This window comes from Symphalangus syndactylus, chromosome 10 (genome assembly GCF_028878055.3).
Source record: "Symphalangus syndactylus isolate Jambi chromosome 10, NHGRI_mSymSyn1-v2.1_pri, whole genome shotgun sequence".
In the NCBI taxonomy this organism is placed as follows: domain Eukaryota; kingdom Metazoa; phylum Chordata; class Mammalia; order Primates; family Hylobatidae; genus Symphalangus; species Symphalangus syndactylus.
In genome coordinates this window covers 32,837,153-32,855,211 of record NC_072432.2, presented here as the reverse complement: position 1 = coordinate 32,855,211, position 18,059 = coordinate 32,837,153, and the positions used below count along the sequence as shown (strand labels likewise).

Here is an 18,059-nt window from a genome sequence, read left to right as displayed (position 1 = left end):
TCACTTTCCTTTTTCCCCACCCCTCACTCCACACAATGGGATTTTTGTTTGCTTCAGTAGCATGTGACAGCACAGTCCCTGCTTTGCCTAGCTCTGTGCTGCAAGTCTCTCAGGTAACAGGTGGCAGCTTCCCCTGTTGGATTCTAGGTTTAAAAAAGAATGACCTCATGTGGGTGGAGCTCTGGGACTTCGTAGAGGTGGTGGCAGTCACAGCCAGGTAACCCTGGAGTGAAGCGGTTTAGTTAGAAGGGGACAGATAAACTCGTCACTCTAGTAGCTTTAACCCTCACCCTGAGGCACCTTAGCAACCAGCCATTCCCTGCAAGCCTCCAAAGCTTATCTTTGCCTAATATGGAGCCCAAAGAAGCCACTGGGAAAGAAAACATGGTCACCAAGAAAAAGAATCTGGCCTTCTTGAGGTCCAGACTCTATATGCTGGAGAGAAGGAAGACTGACACTGTGGTTGAGAACAGTGTTTCTGGGGACCACTCTGGCACCTTGAGGAGGAGCCAATCTGACAGGACTGAATACAACCAGAAATTACAAGGTAACCAAAAAGAAATCAATTGTCCCAGTTACTGCACTCCCAGCTCCATTTCTGCTATGTTTCCAATTGCAAAGAAAACACACAAGGCAGAGGAGAAAATTGAATACCACCTCTCCTTCCCACAAAATAAGAAGATGAAAGTAAATGTGACCTGTAAATTATAGGAAAAAAATTTGTTATGTAATTCAATGTTAAAGAGTCAATTCTGAATTACTCTTAATATTGCTGGGTTTTTCTTTTTTTTTTTTTTTTTTTTTCCTGGTGAGGGTAATCATTTTTTTCTACCTTCCTCTTTTCTTCTCCCTTCTTTACCCAACTTAAGAAGTGGGAAACACTAGAAAGCAAATGATTTAGAAACCTACAAAAGATTGTTTATCTCAATGGGTACAGATGTGATATTACACCATGAGATTTATTTAGGTAATTGTACTGAACTGTGATTGTGGTCATCTTAAATAGGGGCATGAAACTATAATCTTGTCTATGACAAAGAAGGAATGTTATAGTCAGAGAGACGGTATAACAAGATTTGCTGAAATTCACTTAGGTGATCATTTCCTTTGAGTAAATTGAATAATACTCAAATATGGTAAGAAATGTTTAGCATGCTTATTTTGAATGACATTTGAGGAAATAACTTGTTTATTTTGTGATGGTACAAAGATAATTTGGCACAGTTATGATAGCACATCATTTGTTTCAGGGCCTTAATCTATATCCTGTCCTAACTATCCTTTCTTTCTGTCCTCTGTTTCCTGAAGGTCATTTGTTCTAGTAAAACTTCATTTTGATGTTGATATTGGGCAGCATTTTAAGTCTTCTCTTCAGTACTTGTTAGGTGGTCCTCCAGAACTTGCCTCTCCTGCTTTTAGCACAAGGTGTGTTTGAATTCTCATCATCCCACTGTGAGCTGTCGTTTTGGATTTAAAAACTATGATGAGGTCAGAAAGACCAATAGGACATGCTTATATTTAACAAATCTCTTTCCACAAATATGAGCTTAGATTTAGTTATGCAAATTAATTAAGTTAAATAAGTTAAATTAAATGCATTTAAATTAAATCTAAAAATTATTACTATAAGTTAATGTGTAAAAATAAAAAAAAAATTACTGGTAGTTCAGCACTAAAGCACAGCATCAATCTTATCCTCAAATGCTTTTTTTTTTTTTTAAATGAAGGAGGGCATTGTTTAATCTTTGAAATTAATTTTTCTCAAGGCAATGGATACATCGGAAAGAATGGATGTCTTAAAATTTCAACTTTTATTTTAGATTCAGGGGGTATATGTGTGTGTTTGTTACATGGGTATTTTGTGTGATGCTGCGATTTGGGGTACAAATGATCTCGTCACCGGGGTACTGAGCATAGTACCCAGTAGGTAGTTTTCCAGCCCTTGCCTCTGTCCCTTTCTCCCCACTCCAGTAGTCCCCAGTATCTATTGTTGCCACGTTTATGTCCATGTGTGTCTAATGTTTAGCTCTCACTCATAAGTGAGAACATGCAGTATTTGGTTTTCTGTTCCAGCATTAATTTGCTTAGGATAATGGCCTCCGGTTGTATCCATGTTGCTGCAAAGGACGTGATTTTGTTCTTTCTTCTGGCTGTGTAGTATTCCATGATGAATATGTACCACGAGAATTTAAAAGCATACACATTTAGTTTCTAATCCTGGTTCTTCAACTTACTACCAATTAGAACTTGAGCAAATTACTTTAAATATCTGAGCCTCAATTTTCCTGTCTGTGAAAGTGGGCCTAATGATACTTGCCACATAGTGTTGTTGGGAGATTGAAATTAGATAATTACATAAAACATCTAGTATACTGGCTGACAAATTTTAGGAATAATGGGTACCATAATGATAAAACAGAACTTGCCCAATATTAATCGAAGTTTGTATACCTTATTTCTCTTTTTCAATTCTTTTTTGTCCTTTGATGAAGAGACCACATCTAGAAATTCAGGAAAAGCCCATTGCTTTATAAAAACATGCCTAATGACATGTTTTTTCTGTCTGAGTTTCACTAATTCAGCATCTATAAGAGTCTCTATTAGCAAAATAAAAATAGAAAATAATTTTTGCTACTCACAAATTTTTGCTTACTAAATTTTCTAAAAAAATAAGTCTATGACCACACAATAGAGCAGACATGGGTTGGTTACTTTGCAGAAGACCTCAGGCTTTTTACACACTTCATTTGATTTGTGGCTTTCCTGTGCTTTGTTGGATTCTTTGAAGGTGGAAGGCAAAACTCAGAAGCTAACACATGCTTCTAGTCTGTGCTTGAGAAAAATCACCAAGAAGTATAGAGGAGCACATAAGCCATAAAGATAGGCTGGCCTCCTGAGAAGTAACATTTTAAAAACGTAACCCTTAAAAGAATCCAAGTCTGATTATCGAATGCCTAATAGAGCTTTTTGCATGGTTCAACTAGAACAGCTTTGGCAAGAAGGGAAGGCATTTTCTCATTAATGTTCAAAGCAATCAGTTCTGTGCGTTTGTTCTCTGGCCTGTACAATACCCATTATTATGCAGATGAGTCCTAAATCACCTTAAGAAGCTCTTTATTATTCAAATGCCGAGAGCTTTTCCTCTCCCTTTCTTGGAACTGGTAGTCCCTGGGAGGCACTGAATAAACACCGGGACTGGTTAGAGCCCTCAGACAGATGGCCTAAAGCTCTTGTGAGGTCAAAGAGTGCTTTCAAATACTGGAATTTCTGGCAACACCACATTCCTCAAATTATTTAGCTGGTTATTTAATTAGTTATTTAATTGGTTGTCCTTCAATGCTATATTACTTGAGTAAAATTCACTGCTCTAACTCTCTGGGGAAGCAAGTTCTCTGGGTTCTGGAAAACCTAGGCTCTTTCTCTGGCGCTCTCGAGCTTGTCTTTTAACTCATAATACATAGTCTATCTGTTCAATTCAATTTCTCACATCACTTTAGTAGCATGAAACTTAAGTCGTAATAACAATTTTTAAAATGGTACACTGGCTGAATTAAAATGATAGAACATGGCTCTAACGAGGACATCCTAAAACCTTTGCAGAAGATTGTGATCACATCAACATAGTCATTCCTACTAAGCCTTGAGTTGTACAATAATAGAAAGGCTACCCTTAGGCTCCCTTACTCCTTGAACAGATTAATTCAGTTGACTAGCATTTATTCAATATGTTATGCCTTGTTCTTTGAAATTAATTTTTCTCAAGGCCCTTGATACACTGGAAAGAATACAAATTGTAAAATCATACACATTTGGCAAATTGACATTTATTGAATGTTTTAGATGCTGTGTCTTGAGGGTTACAATGAAGAGCAAAAACAGAATATGTGCCAGGAATTACAACTACAAAATCATTAAGAAAACATGTCTGACCTTTACTCCAAAGAGGCTCAAAGTCTGGTTGGGAAAGATAAGACAGGTAAACAAATAAATACAATAAAGTGGCATGCTAGAAGTGGAGGTAGGATCAGTGGGTCCACAAAAGGAGGAAACAGTCTATTCGGGACTGCATGACGGAGGTTGTCAGAAAATGGTGTCTCTAAGAAATGATAAGGGTAGGGATGAGGGAAGGTACACGTAAGAGAAGGGCATTTTAACCTCTTCACTCTATTTAGCTCTGTCTGAAATTGTTTTTGTTTCCTTGTTTATCACCTGTTATTGACTGTCGTTCCCCTCCCTTTTCTCTCCCTCCCCTCTCATACACCATGAAAGAAACCCTATCTGTCTTGTTAACTGTTTCATCTCAGCAGCCCAGAATACAGTAAACACTCAGCAACTGTTAAATAGAGTGAACGACTTGAATGACCAGGCCCAAGCAGGAAACTGGTGTGAAGAAAGACACCAAGGCCTGAAATAAGAGCCATTGTATTTATCTAAATATGTGAGGACACATGTTTCTATCAGAAAGATGATTTTTCAGTTAAATGAACATCAGAGATTAAAAGGTACAGAATTTATATAATAAGTAATTCTTAGTGGAAGCCTGTTTCATTCCCAACTCGACCTTTCAGAGCACACAACAACCATATTTCAAGAATTCCTCTTCTGTTTGTAACAAGAGCCATCTTAACTTCCACTAGCTCAATTCCTCATTTCCATTCTACTGGGAGCCATAGAAATTACCTAAATACAAGAAATTTAGGGTTGAGTTGTAAAAACTCAGAAAGGGTTTCATAAATACTTATATACATGATCTCTACATTTGAAATATGCCTAATTTAAATAGTTATACAGAAGTCTGTCTGTGCATATGCAGATATATATATGTGTATATATATGTGTGTATATATATATCTCCAGTATGTAGATATAGATATACATGTATGTACGTGTATGTGTTTGTATGTGTACTTGAGACGCTTTTTTGCAATGATTAGACTTTTTATTGAAAGTTACTGTAAAATTTAAAGAACAAAAAGAACAAAAGTTTACTAACATTCAGGAGTCTTTTCTGAAAACCATATATGAATTATATCACTGACATTATAGGTTTCCTCTCAGTATGGGTACTATGGACTGAATGTTTGTGTTCCTCTAAAATTCCTATGTGAAACCTAATCCCCAGTGTGACAGTATTAGGAGGTGGAGTCTTTGGGAGGTAATTAGGTATTAAGGGTGAAGCTTTCGTGAATGGGATTAGTGTCCCTTAAAAAAAAAAAAGACAAGAGAGAGCTTGCTTCTCTCTACTCTCAGCCATGTCAGGATACAAGAAGGTGGCCATGTGCAAACCAGGAAGTGGGCTCTCAGCAGGAATAAGATCTTCCGCATTAGGAATAAGACCAACTTGATTCTGGATTTTTCAGCCTCCAGAACTGTGAAAAATAAATTTTTGGTAAACTTAAGCCACCTAGACTCTAATATATTTGTTATAGCAGCCCAAACCAACCGAGATGGGTCAGTTACCTTTATCCTCTATGGCCACACTAAACTTCTGGTTAATTTTCTGGCCAATGCATATTTTTGTTTATCCAACACCAGGTGAAAAGGTGAGAATACATGGGTAAAATGCTATTACCCATTACCACTGCCGGTAACACAAGGCAAAAATTACGTCTCCATTTCATAGTGGGTCTGTGGTACCTGCTATTTTTGCAAAGGCTATTGTATCATTCTCATTAAGAAAAGTTATCTTTATGAGACCCAAAGTTGTCTTAATATGGTGCTAAAGATGAACCACCCTACTGTATGAACTTAAACAAAATAACATATTGTGCCATGTGGGTACAAGTGGCTCAAATAATAAATTAGACTTGGTAAGACTATGAGGGCATTTAATTTAAAATGTTTTTTAAGTATATAGACAGTCTGTCAGGGAGCAGAAATTAACACTGGAAGACTTGGTGAGTTTTGTTCAAGGCCAAATGAAGAATGGAGTAAAACAAATTGTCCAGCCTCCTGTGCATGTTTCTATCCCAGTGCTACAAACCCTTTTTGTTCGTGCCTGTTCTTTGATTAGTGAGTAGCTCCTTCCCCTTTATCTGCCTTCATACACTCCACAGTGAAATGGGAAGTATTTGAATCAGTAATGTGACACCAGTACAAACAGGTGTGTGTCATACTTTGAAGGGCAAATCTTTCTAAAAGGCAAGACGCTTTAAAAACGCAGTAACTTTTGTCTTACTGCATGTATAGAAACCAGTGTAAAGCACGGTATTTTACTTTCCTATTTTTTTCGGTAGAGACATCTTGCAGTTTTTAGAAGGACCATTTGTGTCAAATAATGTGCGAGTCACAGAAATTCAGACTGTTCGAGCTATTCTACTACCACCACATTGTGATGGGCAAATTTATTCCTGTGTTTGGCCGATATGACTTTAGGTGTAACTTTCTTAAAAGTAGCAAACACAATTTCTAGTTGTGCTTTTTTTGTGTTTATAAAAATTATGGGTTTATCAAAATGAGACATCAAGAGGAAGAAGGAATGAAAGAAAGGAAGGAGAGAGAGAAGGGGAGGGGAGAGACAGATAGAAACCAAGCAAGCAGCAAGAATGAATAGAAATATACCTTAAAATGGTAATATAGTTGGAGAAAAGATGGGAGAGAGAAAAGCACCCAAGCCACATTCATCTTGTTTCTGTTGACACAGGAAGAGAAAAAAAAAAACCTCTGTTTATAGAATTACTTTTTCTTGATGCCATAATCATATTAGCATCAGTAGCTTTATGAATATTGATTTCCTGATAAAAGTAGAATTATTGCAAGAGTTGCCAAATTTGTAAGCAGTATCATTCTTAGAACCAGTCAAGACTCAAAGTTACGGCTTATTTGGGAGTCCTATCTTCACTTCTAGACTGTATCTGAGACTGGAATTTTCTGTTCAACAGGCCTCAGTCCTGGCTCCAACATTTGCTTGGACCGCTTCTTATCCCACGCTTTCAAGAGCAGACCGTGGTTGCTGGTGTGCATGCTCTTAGGCCTAAAGGATAATTGATGATGGGGGTGTTTCTGGAGCTTGATCATGCTGGAGTGTTCAGATCATGCTTACCAGGTTCCTCTGGGTGGGAAAGCTGGTAGAGAGAAGAATAGGGATTCAAGCCTCAAGACTAGGTAGGAGTGCGTGTGTCCCATGGCCCCCTGCCAAATTTTGGCATAAAACTCTGAGGGATATGAGAAATCTAAATTAGAAGTTGGCCTTTCAGATTGTTATAAAATATATTTATCAAGACAGAAGGAAATATCACATTTTATTTAATAGTTTGCCAGCTTCATTTATAACTTTTAAATATGTAGATCTGGTATGCTGGCCTCCATCCGTATCCTTGATCTAGGTCCCACAAAGGAGGCAGCTATGTGTGGTTTTTGGCTGTAATCTATTTCAGAATATAACCCTTCTTCTACACTAGATTGTGAAAGTAAGAGGGAAGGGGAGGGAAGGGAGAGATTGAGTATTTGTGTTACGTTATCTACTAGGAACTATACTAGCCAGATGCTGTCACATACACTGTTACTGAATCCCAACATCTCTTCTCTTCAGTTCTGATTTTATCATTGAGAAAAATAGGTGGTAGACCTTGGGTTTGAGATATCGCATGCTTGAAATATTTGCAAAATGGAATGAATTTAACTAGTTGACTGAGTAGGTATTTTACACATGATTTACTAAGAAGTCAAAGACATTTGATGGTTGCAGCACGTTTTGTAATGTGATGACATTTCTCTGCTACCATAATAAAGCTTAACTTGCCGTTTTTCACTTTGGAATATATTTTCTTTCTTTTGACTTATAGTGGCATGTCCCTGCCAGAGTGTTACTGTTTAATAAACACTTTTTTTGTTTAGTTGTCAGGGAACAAAATTACAAAGGTAGGTTAAGCAAACCTGTCTTATAGTAATAGCTTAATGATCTCCATTTCCTGCTTCATTGAGCATCTTGACACTGAAACTCATCTTTCTTTAATTTTATGCCTGTTGTCATTTATTTGCATCTCAATAAAACTTAATATATATCAGAATAACTGAGAGTCCTATTCTACAGCAATGAGAGGAGGGAATACATTTGCAAATAAAAAGAATTGAATTGTATGTGGGAAACAAGCAACTTTTTATCTGGATAGGTGATATTTCAGTAGAATTCTATGAAGTCAGCCTAAATTGTGAGTCATAACTTAAATGCAGCAGAAACACAGAGTGCTGTGATTAAAGACTTTGTCCAAGGTTTTCTGAACAATTTTTTTCTTGATTAATGAACCAGAGAATAAATGAATAGTCTAAGATACCTGCACGGAAGCCCTCGATAGAGAATGCAATCTTAGACTGACATACAATTCTTACTTAAAGAAGAAAACTTAAAGGTCATGTCATCTAGCTACTACTCTAAGTATTGTGAGTCATTATAGCACCTCACATAAACTGTCTTTCCTGAATGCTTCTTAATGTTAGGTCTCCAGTGTCACTACAGAAAGCCATCACAGATTTCTCCTTCTGTGTTTGTTGTGAAATGGTTGATGAAGACATCGTTTACCTCTCTCAGTGCCATCTAGATTTTATTCAATGGAAAGTTGACTCTCCTTAAGAATAAAAACACATCCCCTCCCAGATAAAAACAAGCAATTTACTATATTTAGCTGCTAGGAGCTTAGGGTCAAATTTGTTTTTGTTCCCTGGCCTTTATATTAACTATTTTGTCTGTCTAAAAGTTTCTTGCCCATATAGGCAGGGTGTGGTGGCTTAGGCCTGTAATCCCAGCACTTTGGGTGGCCAAGGTGGGTTTATCGCTTGAGCCCAGGAGTTTGAGACCAGTCTGTGCAACATGGTGAGACGCTGTCTCTACTAAGAAAAAACAAACAAACAAAAACATTAGCTGGTTGGTGGTGCATGCCTGTAATCCCAGCTACTTGGGAGGCTGAGGTACAAGAATCACTAGAACCTGGGAGGCAGAAGTTACAGTGAGCTCAGATCATGCCACTGCACTCCAGCCTGGAGTCTCTAAACTAAACTAAACTAAACTAAACTACTAAACAAAACTAAAATAAACTAAAATAAAATAGAATAAAATAAAATAAAATAAAAGTTTCTTTCCCCAAATCTCTGCAAGTGTGGATTTTTATCACTGAAGCCTTTTTATGACCTTTTTTGGGAGTCCCTCCCTGACCATCCGACCTAAAGTGATGTAGGTGAGGAAATACTTTTCCTCTACCCTCTTAAATTCTGTGACTAGGACCTGTGAATTGTACAGACAAAAGACGTACTAACAAAAGAAAAAGCATACAATTTTTACTTGAGGTTACTATTTTTATGTGTCATGGGGGGCTTTGTAGGAAGAAAGAAGTAAAAACCTCAAAGAAGAAGTTAGACCTAGGGGTTTATATAACATTTTAACAAAGGTCATAAATTGTGGAGATATGACAAAGCCAAAATAAAAGAGTTTAGGATTGGGGAAAGAAATTGTGGAAAAGTGACTAGGAAATACTTGGGAGAAGCTAATGGAAGACAAGGGTTATTTTTGTAAGATTTGTTTGTGTAGATTCATCTCTGTATCAACTCCCTCTCTCTGATGATGAGAATATTCCCTTCTTGGTGATATAGGGAGGGCTCTTTTCTCATGGTAAATTTACACTCTACTTTTAAGTAAAAAAGGAAAAGGCAGAGAGCCCTTCCTGCATCTGCTACTGAGCATCTCCAGTTCAAAATAATCAATATCCCAAAGTGGCATATTTAGGGATGGTGTGTTCTGATCCCCCTCAGTGGCTTTCATACCACCTATTACCCTGAAATTATACTACTTTATTCTATTTTTGGCTTTCGCTGTCATTTGAATATAGTTCTCCTTGGGGAAAAAGACTTAGCATTTAAGCAATGCCTGGTATACAGTTATTCTGCTCAATGACTATTTACTGAATGACTTTAAAATATCCAATGAATAATTACAACTATATTGATCCTTATGACATACTTGATTTTACAATTCTGTCATTCTCACTTTCCCACTATGTAATGGTAGTTAACTTTCAGTTAACTTCTTTACATTCTTTTTCTGTAAAGAAAGATTATAAATAAATAAATTTAATTAAAGAAGAGAATGGAAAGAATTTCCTGGCCAAGAAAAATAGGATCTATTTCTAAATGAATTGATTCAATAAATATTTGCTAGGTATTCATATGTGCCAGGTATGACTAGGTCCTAAGAATATTTTTTAAAATATCAGAAGCACACCCAGCCCATTGAATGAGACAGGTTGTGAACAAATTATTGTAGTAATGTAACAAGGGCCTGAAGTATACTGCAAATTGGGTTTCCAACTTGCAAATTCTGAAATAGATATTAGGGTGGAGGGGAGTTACGAGGCAACATTTTTGTGACCACTACCTGGGGAAGAAAAGGGAAGGACATAAGCCTGGGCAGAGGGAGAGGCCGAGCTGTGATGTGGTCTCATTGGAAGCTTTAGCCAACTCTGAGGGGAGTTCTGAAGACGGATGATTTTTTGAAGTTGTCCCCAGTGTTGTGAAGGACGTGGGCCCTTGTATCACACTTTACGTTTGGGGATGTGGCTATCTTGGGAAAGGGCATGGCCTGAGAGGTGCTTTCATCTGAGATAATTCCTAAAGAGGGCGTATCTGCTGGTTGCACTCCCAGCAGCTGAAATAATAACTTATCCCTTCCTTTAAGGGGAACTGGTGCTAACATGGCATCCATCACATATTAAGTGGTTATTACTATTAGAGACACAAATAAAGCAATATAGGAGCTATGATAAGAAAGAGCTTAATTGCACCTCTGAAATGCCAAAAGAAAATACACTGAAATCTGAATCTTGAAATCCAATTAGAACTTTTAGGGGCAGAAGGCATTCCAGGCAGAGGGATTATGCTGGTCCTCATACATGGAACAAGGTAATAATACTAGTTTTTTGTATTTGGGGATTTCTACATAGAAGAGCAGGTACAAACACCAACTGAACATCTGTAGTAGGCACTTAGGTGCAGTACATCATTTCATGCTCTTAGCAACTTTGCAAATAAGTTATTGCCATATATTTATAGATGATAAAACAGAGGTTAAGAGAGGTATAAGCATTCTCCCAGTGGTCACATAGCTATTGATAGCAACTGGTGAAGTCAGTTTTCCTGAGGTTTGGTTGGCTCCGAAGTCATTGCTTTTTCAACCATCATGCAGTTTTCCTGTTCTAACCTTAGTTTTTAGTAGTAGTACCTGTTTTGTTGTTTGCTTTTAAGAAATCAACTGATTTTAATAAACTTTTGAACAATACTCACAAGCATCAAGAGAACCGTAAGTTCTGCCGATACATTCATCGGCAATCTTGAAGTGAACAGTGACCAACAAGTATTTTTCAGTAGCTGTGTTATTTTATGCCTCTCAACAAAATGTTCTATGTGCTTGGAAATTAGAAAGATATGTACTTGCATTGAATAAGTCCATACTTCACAGAATCACTAGAATATTCTACTCTAAAAATACAAAACTGATTATCTGAATTATCTAGTCTTTGAAAACTCCTTTTCATCACTAACTACAGAGTACTTACCTGGATTAGGGTACTTGGTGAAAAACTGAATCAGAGTGTCAAACTACATGGCTTCTTTGCTTAACATTCCTCATTACTTTTCATTTTTCTATAGCTAGCAGCAGTACCTAAAGAGGGGAATATGTAAACCCCTGGAGATTTTATAGACAATCTATTGTGTGAAGAAAAAAACAGGTTTGTTTTTCAGTATTGCTTTTTGAAAATATTTATTGTTGTGTATGCTTCATAATGTGTATGATACGTTAATACTATACATATATTAAAGGTATATACACAGAACAGTTTAACTGACACAATAAAAACATTTGCAATAAAATTCTGACATGCTACTACATGGATGATCATCAAAGATATTGTGCTAACTAAAATAAGCTAGTCACAAAAGGACAAACGCTATATGATTCTACTTATATGAGGTACATAGAGTAGTCAAATTCATAGGGACAAAAAGTAGAATGGTGGTTTCCAGGGGCTGGGGGAATGAGGAAATGGGGAATTATTGTTTAATGGGTAGAGTTTCAATTTGGGAAGATGAAAAAGTTCTAATGATTGCACAGTAATGTGAATGTATTTAATGATACTGAACTGTTTACTTAAAAGTAGTTAACATGGTAAATTTTATGTCCTGAATATTTTACCACAATAAAAAATAATAAAAAAGTTTGGTGGCCCTTGGTTTACAACATTAAAATGGAATGTAAGGCTTTTCCCAATTTGACTCTATCTCATCTCTGGCCTGGAGGACAGTGTTACTTCTGTCAATGAAAAGAGTCAAACTCTGTGAAATACTTGAAGATGTATATTCTGAGCCAAATATGAGTGGCCAATGGCCTGTGACACAGCCCTCGAGATCCTGAGAACATGTGCCCAAGGTGGTCAACCTACAACTTGGTTTTATACATTTTAAGCTTGGGTCAGGAAAGGTGGGACAACTGGGGGCTTCCAGCTCATAGGTAGAGTCAAAGATTTTCTGATTGGCAATTGGTTGAGTTATTATCTAAAGACCTAGAATCAATAGAAAGGAATGTAAGGGTTAAGATAAGGGGTTGTGGAGACCAAGGTTTTCATACAGATGAAGACCCCAGGTAGCAGGCTTCAGAGAGAGTAGATTGTACATGTTTCTTACCAGACTTAAACAATCTGTTCTATCGGTCTTAGGATCTGTTTTAGTGTTAATGCTGGTTAGCTGTGTCTGAATTCGAACAGGGATGAGGGAATAATGAGGCATATCCAACTCCCCTTTCTCATCATGGCCTGAACTAGTTTTCCAGTTTAACTTTGCAATGCCCTTGGCCAAGAGGAGGGGTTCATTCAGATGGTTGGGGAGCTTAGAATTTTATTTTTGGTTTACATCATGCAGGATAGTTCTACTTTGGACTGGTATGCCTTGATTAGGAGGGCTGACCCCCATCCCAGTTGCTTTATAAACCCTTACTCATCTTTTTATGTCTCTCCTTCCCAGTCATTACACCTAAAGTATATTCATCTCTCACGCCCTCTCTATATGTCACATAGTTGATATTTACATGTCCGTGTCTCTCTCACTCAGTTGAACTTCTTGAAGACAGGCATATTTATATCTACAGTGCCTAGAAAAAATTGTGCAGTGAAAGTCCTGGTGAATAAAGGAGGTCCTTCTCCATGGCTCATTCCATCTCAGCCAGCTCTTGATTACCTCTTCTCTGGCTTCAGGGTTACAGCACCTAGGTATGCATCTGACTCAGCTGAAGTAATTATTTATCAATTTTTCTCATGTCTCACATTTCTCTTCTCTATACTATATTCTGTTGAATCATCCTTTAAAATTCTGCCATCATTAGCAAGGGCATAAAAAAAATCACATCTACCATGTACTGGAGAACTGATAAGTTATTCCTCTGAACATAATATCACATTTTCATAACCAGATATAGAAACAGAAATTAAAATATTTTTGTTCTGAGATAATCAAACATTCTAAGTAGAGTGATTTTCTCATTTCCTTTTTTTTTTTGTTGACCAGATCTATAAATCTAAAAATATAAATAACATATTTGAAATACTCAGCATTTGAATTGCTTGTTAATGCCACACCAATCAGACATTTAGGATTGTCATTATGTTACAATGGTGCTACTGTTTTTAAAATATTGAAAACTTTACTAAATATTTTTAAAATACTGCAATTATAATCTCATAGTGTGCTTTTGCTTCTTTATTATCAGCATTTCTGCATAGAAGTAAAATATTAACTTGAGATATAAAATTATATTGCTTTTAATAAAGGAATCCTTGGGAAAAAAGGCAGAACAACTCTGAGTAACTTAAAGCTTCATTAAATTGCAGTTGTGAGCAAAAATTTTTAAGTGTTTGATTTTTCATATATAGAGTATTAGAATCATACAATTGTAGTTAGATTTTTCTTTCACTGAATCATAAATCAAATAAGATTTTGGATTGGGTTAAATCTATAAGAAAAGCTCAAATTCTATATCTTTTTTGCTATGCGTTCTTATAAGTGTGTACAAACTAAAAACAAAAAAACACCCATTCAAATCATAATTTCATCTTATTTTCAAAATATCCTTTTCCACATTTATGTTTATGTTCAAACCCTGATGACCTTTTCTGCCCTCATATTACCTCATGTGTAGTAAAGAGTATGTTAATATACTCACTGTGTATACTATGTGCATATATACTGCATACTTATGAAGAATATATGTGTGCATATACATACACTGATGCATCAATCACTGTTTTATATCTGGTGTTTCAAACCTGTGACCTGCAATAATCGACTAAGTTGAACTAAAGGACTCTGTTTCAATTGGTTGAGAGGAAAACTAACCCTGTTTCTCATTTTTCTAAAATGAGTAAAAAATGAAGAATGGTATACCTCTACGTCTAAACCTGTATACAATTTTAGTGATAAAAAGAGGTGTGGGGAAGCAAGAATGCTCTGATAATTTTCCCAGAAATTATTTTAAACTTACCTTTACCTTGAATTCATGCAGTACTGGAAGAAAAAGCAAAATAAAACAAAACAATGGGATGGGATCAACCTTCACTACTGTACCATGACTTGTTTCTCTTTAAGTTTCTGCTCAAAAATCACCTTATTACTGAGGTCTTCCTGACCTCTTCCTATACAATAGTAACCACCAGCAGCACCTGCTTTATTTTTCTTCACAGTACCTTGTCACTATCTGGTAGCTATATGTTTCCTTATTAACTGGTTTTTTGTTTCTCTTTTATCATTAAAATATAAGTTTCATAAGGGCTGAGGTTTTTCTCGTTTTGTTTTTTTTTTTCATTGCTCTATTGCTAGCATCTAGAACAGGATTTCTCAATATTTATACTACTGATTCTTTGTTGTGGGGAGTGGTCCTGTGCATTGTAGGATATTAACAGAAGCATCCATCACTGCTGGTAGCCACCCCTGACTTCAGCTGTGAGAACCAAAAACGACTCCAAACTTTGCCAAATATCCCCTGGGGGTGGGGGAGATGTACAGTTGCCAGATTAAGAACCACAGGTCTAGAACAATGCATGGCACAATGAACACTCAATAAATATTAGTTGAATGAAAGAACAAATGGATAAAAGCAATATTTCTTATCCAGCCAAAATTTTGCATTCTCAATAATAGAACAATCACAAGAGAATAATTGAATACAGGGAGGCCTTTACCAAGTCAAGTTCCCATTCTATTCAGGGCTTAGAATCTTCCCCTTTTCACTCATCTTCTGCTAAAGACTTTAAATAAAAACATTTTCAGAAGTACCCATTTATTTAACTCCTCATTGCTCTGTCTGTGCTATGCTGATCACTGTTGGAGCCTGTAAATTCAAACCAATACCACTTAAGTATTTTTCAAGCCAGGTAAGCTTTGTTTAATTCCTTTTTGAAATCCACTAATCTACTTTCTGTGCCAATTAGCAGTCAGAGGAAATAAATCACATGCCCTACCAATGAAGATAAAATATTCCCAGCCCTAGTATTTGAGGTTTCAAATTCAGAGTCTCAGAGGGTCTGTTCCTCCACATTTTCACTTAATACCCCACTGGCTCCCCTCCAAACCCTGTCTGACATGCAATTATTTTCAACCTATTTCACAGAAGGCTGCTCCATTCATCTTTCTGTGGGTCAGATTTCCATTGAAACTGATTTTAAAAGATAAAAGATTTTACTGTGTGAAACTTCTGTTGGTAGGGTTCAACGCAATGCTAAGCCAAGGTTTTTTTGGGTTTATGGGGGCAGATATGAAATTGGCAGCATGGAGAGGGATGAAAGAACATTTATAATCATATCTGGGGGTTTTGTAATGATCTGTCAGGAATAAAACCGTAGATTGAATTATGGGTGGGTGTTTGCACTATACGGGTAGAAAGGGAATTGGACTGATAGAGGCAGGGAGGGAGTGTTGGTCAGAAGTTCTGAACTCAATTTCTGGCTTTGTTACTTAAGGTAGAAGACTTACTCTCTCTAGAAATTAGCTTCCTTTTTTTATATAATGAGATAGAGCTGAGCAGAACTTATCACCTTATCTCCTCTACCTGCTCTTTTCCCGTTGTTCCCTATTTCTTTAAATGGCACCATGAGCCAGTTAACAAGTCAGAAATCTGAGAGTCAGCTTTGACTTCTCCTTTACCCTCTGCATTGATTACTCACCAGTTCATGCTAATTTCACCTCTTGAATTTCTCTTGATCTGCTCTTTCTATCTTCTTGGCAATTAGACTAAGCTTAACTCTCTCCTTCTTCCCCCTAGTGATTAGGGGAAGAGCCACTTCACTAACCATAGGCTTCCTCCTCACTCTCCCCTCTCAAATCTAGTTCTGGGGAGGCCAAAGTGATCTTGCTAAGAGAATCAAATCATGCCCCTCATTTATTAAAAAATTCCTCATTGTCGATGTCTGTCTCCTGAGAATTTCTCCAGACTTGTCCCCTTTTCACAACCTCTATCACTTGTACGTCAGCTGCACTAAGTTGTTTTTGCATCTTTTTTTGCCACCAAGCCTTTAAATATACTATTTCTTTTGCTCATGACACTTTTGCATTTCTCTTCACCTTGTGCTACCTGTTTCAGATTTCAACTGTGTCACTTCTCCATAGGACTGATGTCCAGGCTGTGCTATGCTTGCATGGGTCACAGGTTATCATAATTATATTTGTACTAACTACAGTTTCAATTTTTTTATTTTTAATTTTTGTGGGTATATAATAGATGCATATATTTATGGGTTACGTGAGATATTCTGATACAGGCATGCAATGCATAGTAATTCCATCAGGAAAAATAGGGTATCGATCACCTCAAGCATTTATCCTTTGGGTTACAAATAACCAAGTTATACTCTCTTAGATATTTTGAAATGTACAATTAAATTTTTTTTATTATAGTCACCCTATTGTGTTAGCAAATACCGGGCCTTACTTATTCTTTCTAACTATTTTTTTGTACCCGTTAATCATCCCCCTTTCCTCCGCTACGTCCCCCAGACTACTCTTCCCAGCATCTGGCAGCCATCTTTTTTTTTTTTTTTTTTTTTGTTTTTTTAGAGACGGAGTTTTGCTCTTGTTGCCCAGGCTGGAGTGCAATGGCACGATCTTGGCTCACCACAACCTCTACCTCCCGGGTTCAATTGATTCTCCTGCCTCAGCCTCCCGAGTAGCTGGGATTACAGGCATGCACCACCACGCCCAGCTAATTTTGTATTTTTAGTGGAGACAAGATTTCTCCATGTTGGTCAGGCTAGTCTTGAACTCCTGATCTTAGGTGATCCTCCTGCCTTGGCCTCTGAAAGTGCTGAGATTACACACCTGGCCTGCCATCCTTTTACTATCTATCTTCATGAGTTCAATTGTTTTAATTTTTAGCACCCACAGATAAGTGAGAACATGCAAAGTTTGTCTTTCTGTGCCTGACTTTTTTCACTTAACATAATGGCCTCCAGTTCCATCCATGTTGTTGCAGATGATGGGATATTATTCTTTTTATGGCTGAATAGTAAGTACTCCATTTACACCAGTTTTTAAATACTGACCAATATTTTAAAATGCAAAGTGATTTGTCTGCAAAATCTTTCTGGAATAATTCTTAATCTTTTAAATTTGTCTCATTCAACTCCTAATATAACAGCAGTGCTCTGGCAACTTGACTTTAAAAAATTATTTCAAAACATTAAAGCAGTTTTCACAGAAACATACACGTGGTATTTTACCCTTATATTTCATTAATTTATGTAAGTTAAGTTAAAGTAATATAATTACAAAGAAGTACAACTGACATAATGAGGTCAGCTGTTGAACACAATTAAGTCTTGAAAAATATGCCCCTTGATTGTTAAGTGGAGAAGTACATAGACATCAGTTTGTGCATTTTAGGGAGATAATGGAAAATGTTGATTTAGCTCATGACTTTAATACCCTGTCTTTACTTCTAGATTATACATATCTTGATGATAAGAGCTGTTGTTTATTCATTATAATATACACAACACAGAGCACAATATCAACTCAATATCCAATATGTAATT

The 18,059-nt window shown here is 36.7% G+C and overlaps 1 protein-coding gene across 1 annotated transcript in view; it reads left to right on the top strand.

The window, feature by feature from the left end:
- The first annotated feature begins 205 nt into the window (after window positions 1–205).
- ARHGEF38 (Rho guanine nucleotide exchange factor 38) overlaps window positions 206–18,059 on the top strand; it is a 140,021-nt gene continuing 122,167 nt past the window's right edge. The window contains exon 1 of the mRNA XM_055296836.2: window positions 206–547. Within this exon, the coding sequence (XP_055152811.1) occupies window positions 352–547 (196 nt within the window). The 5' untranslated portion in view covers window positions 206–351. The remainder of the gene's footprint in view (window positions 548–18,059) is intronic.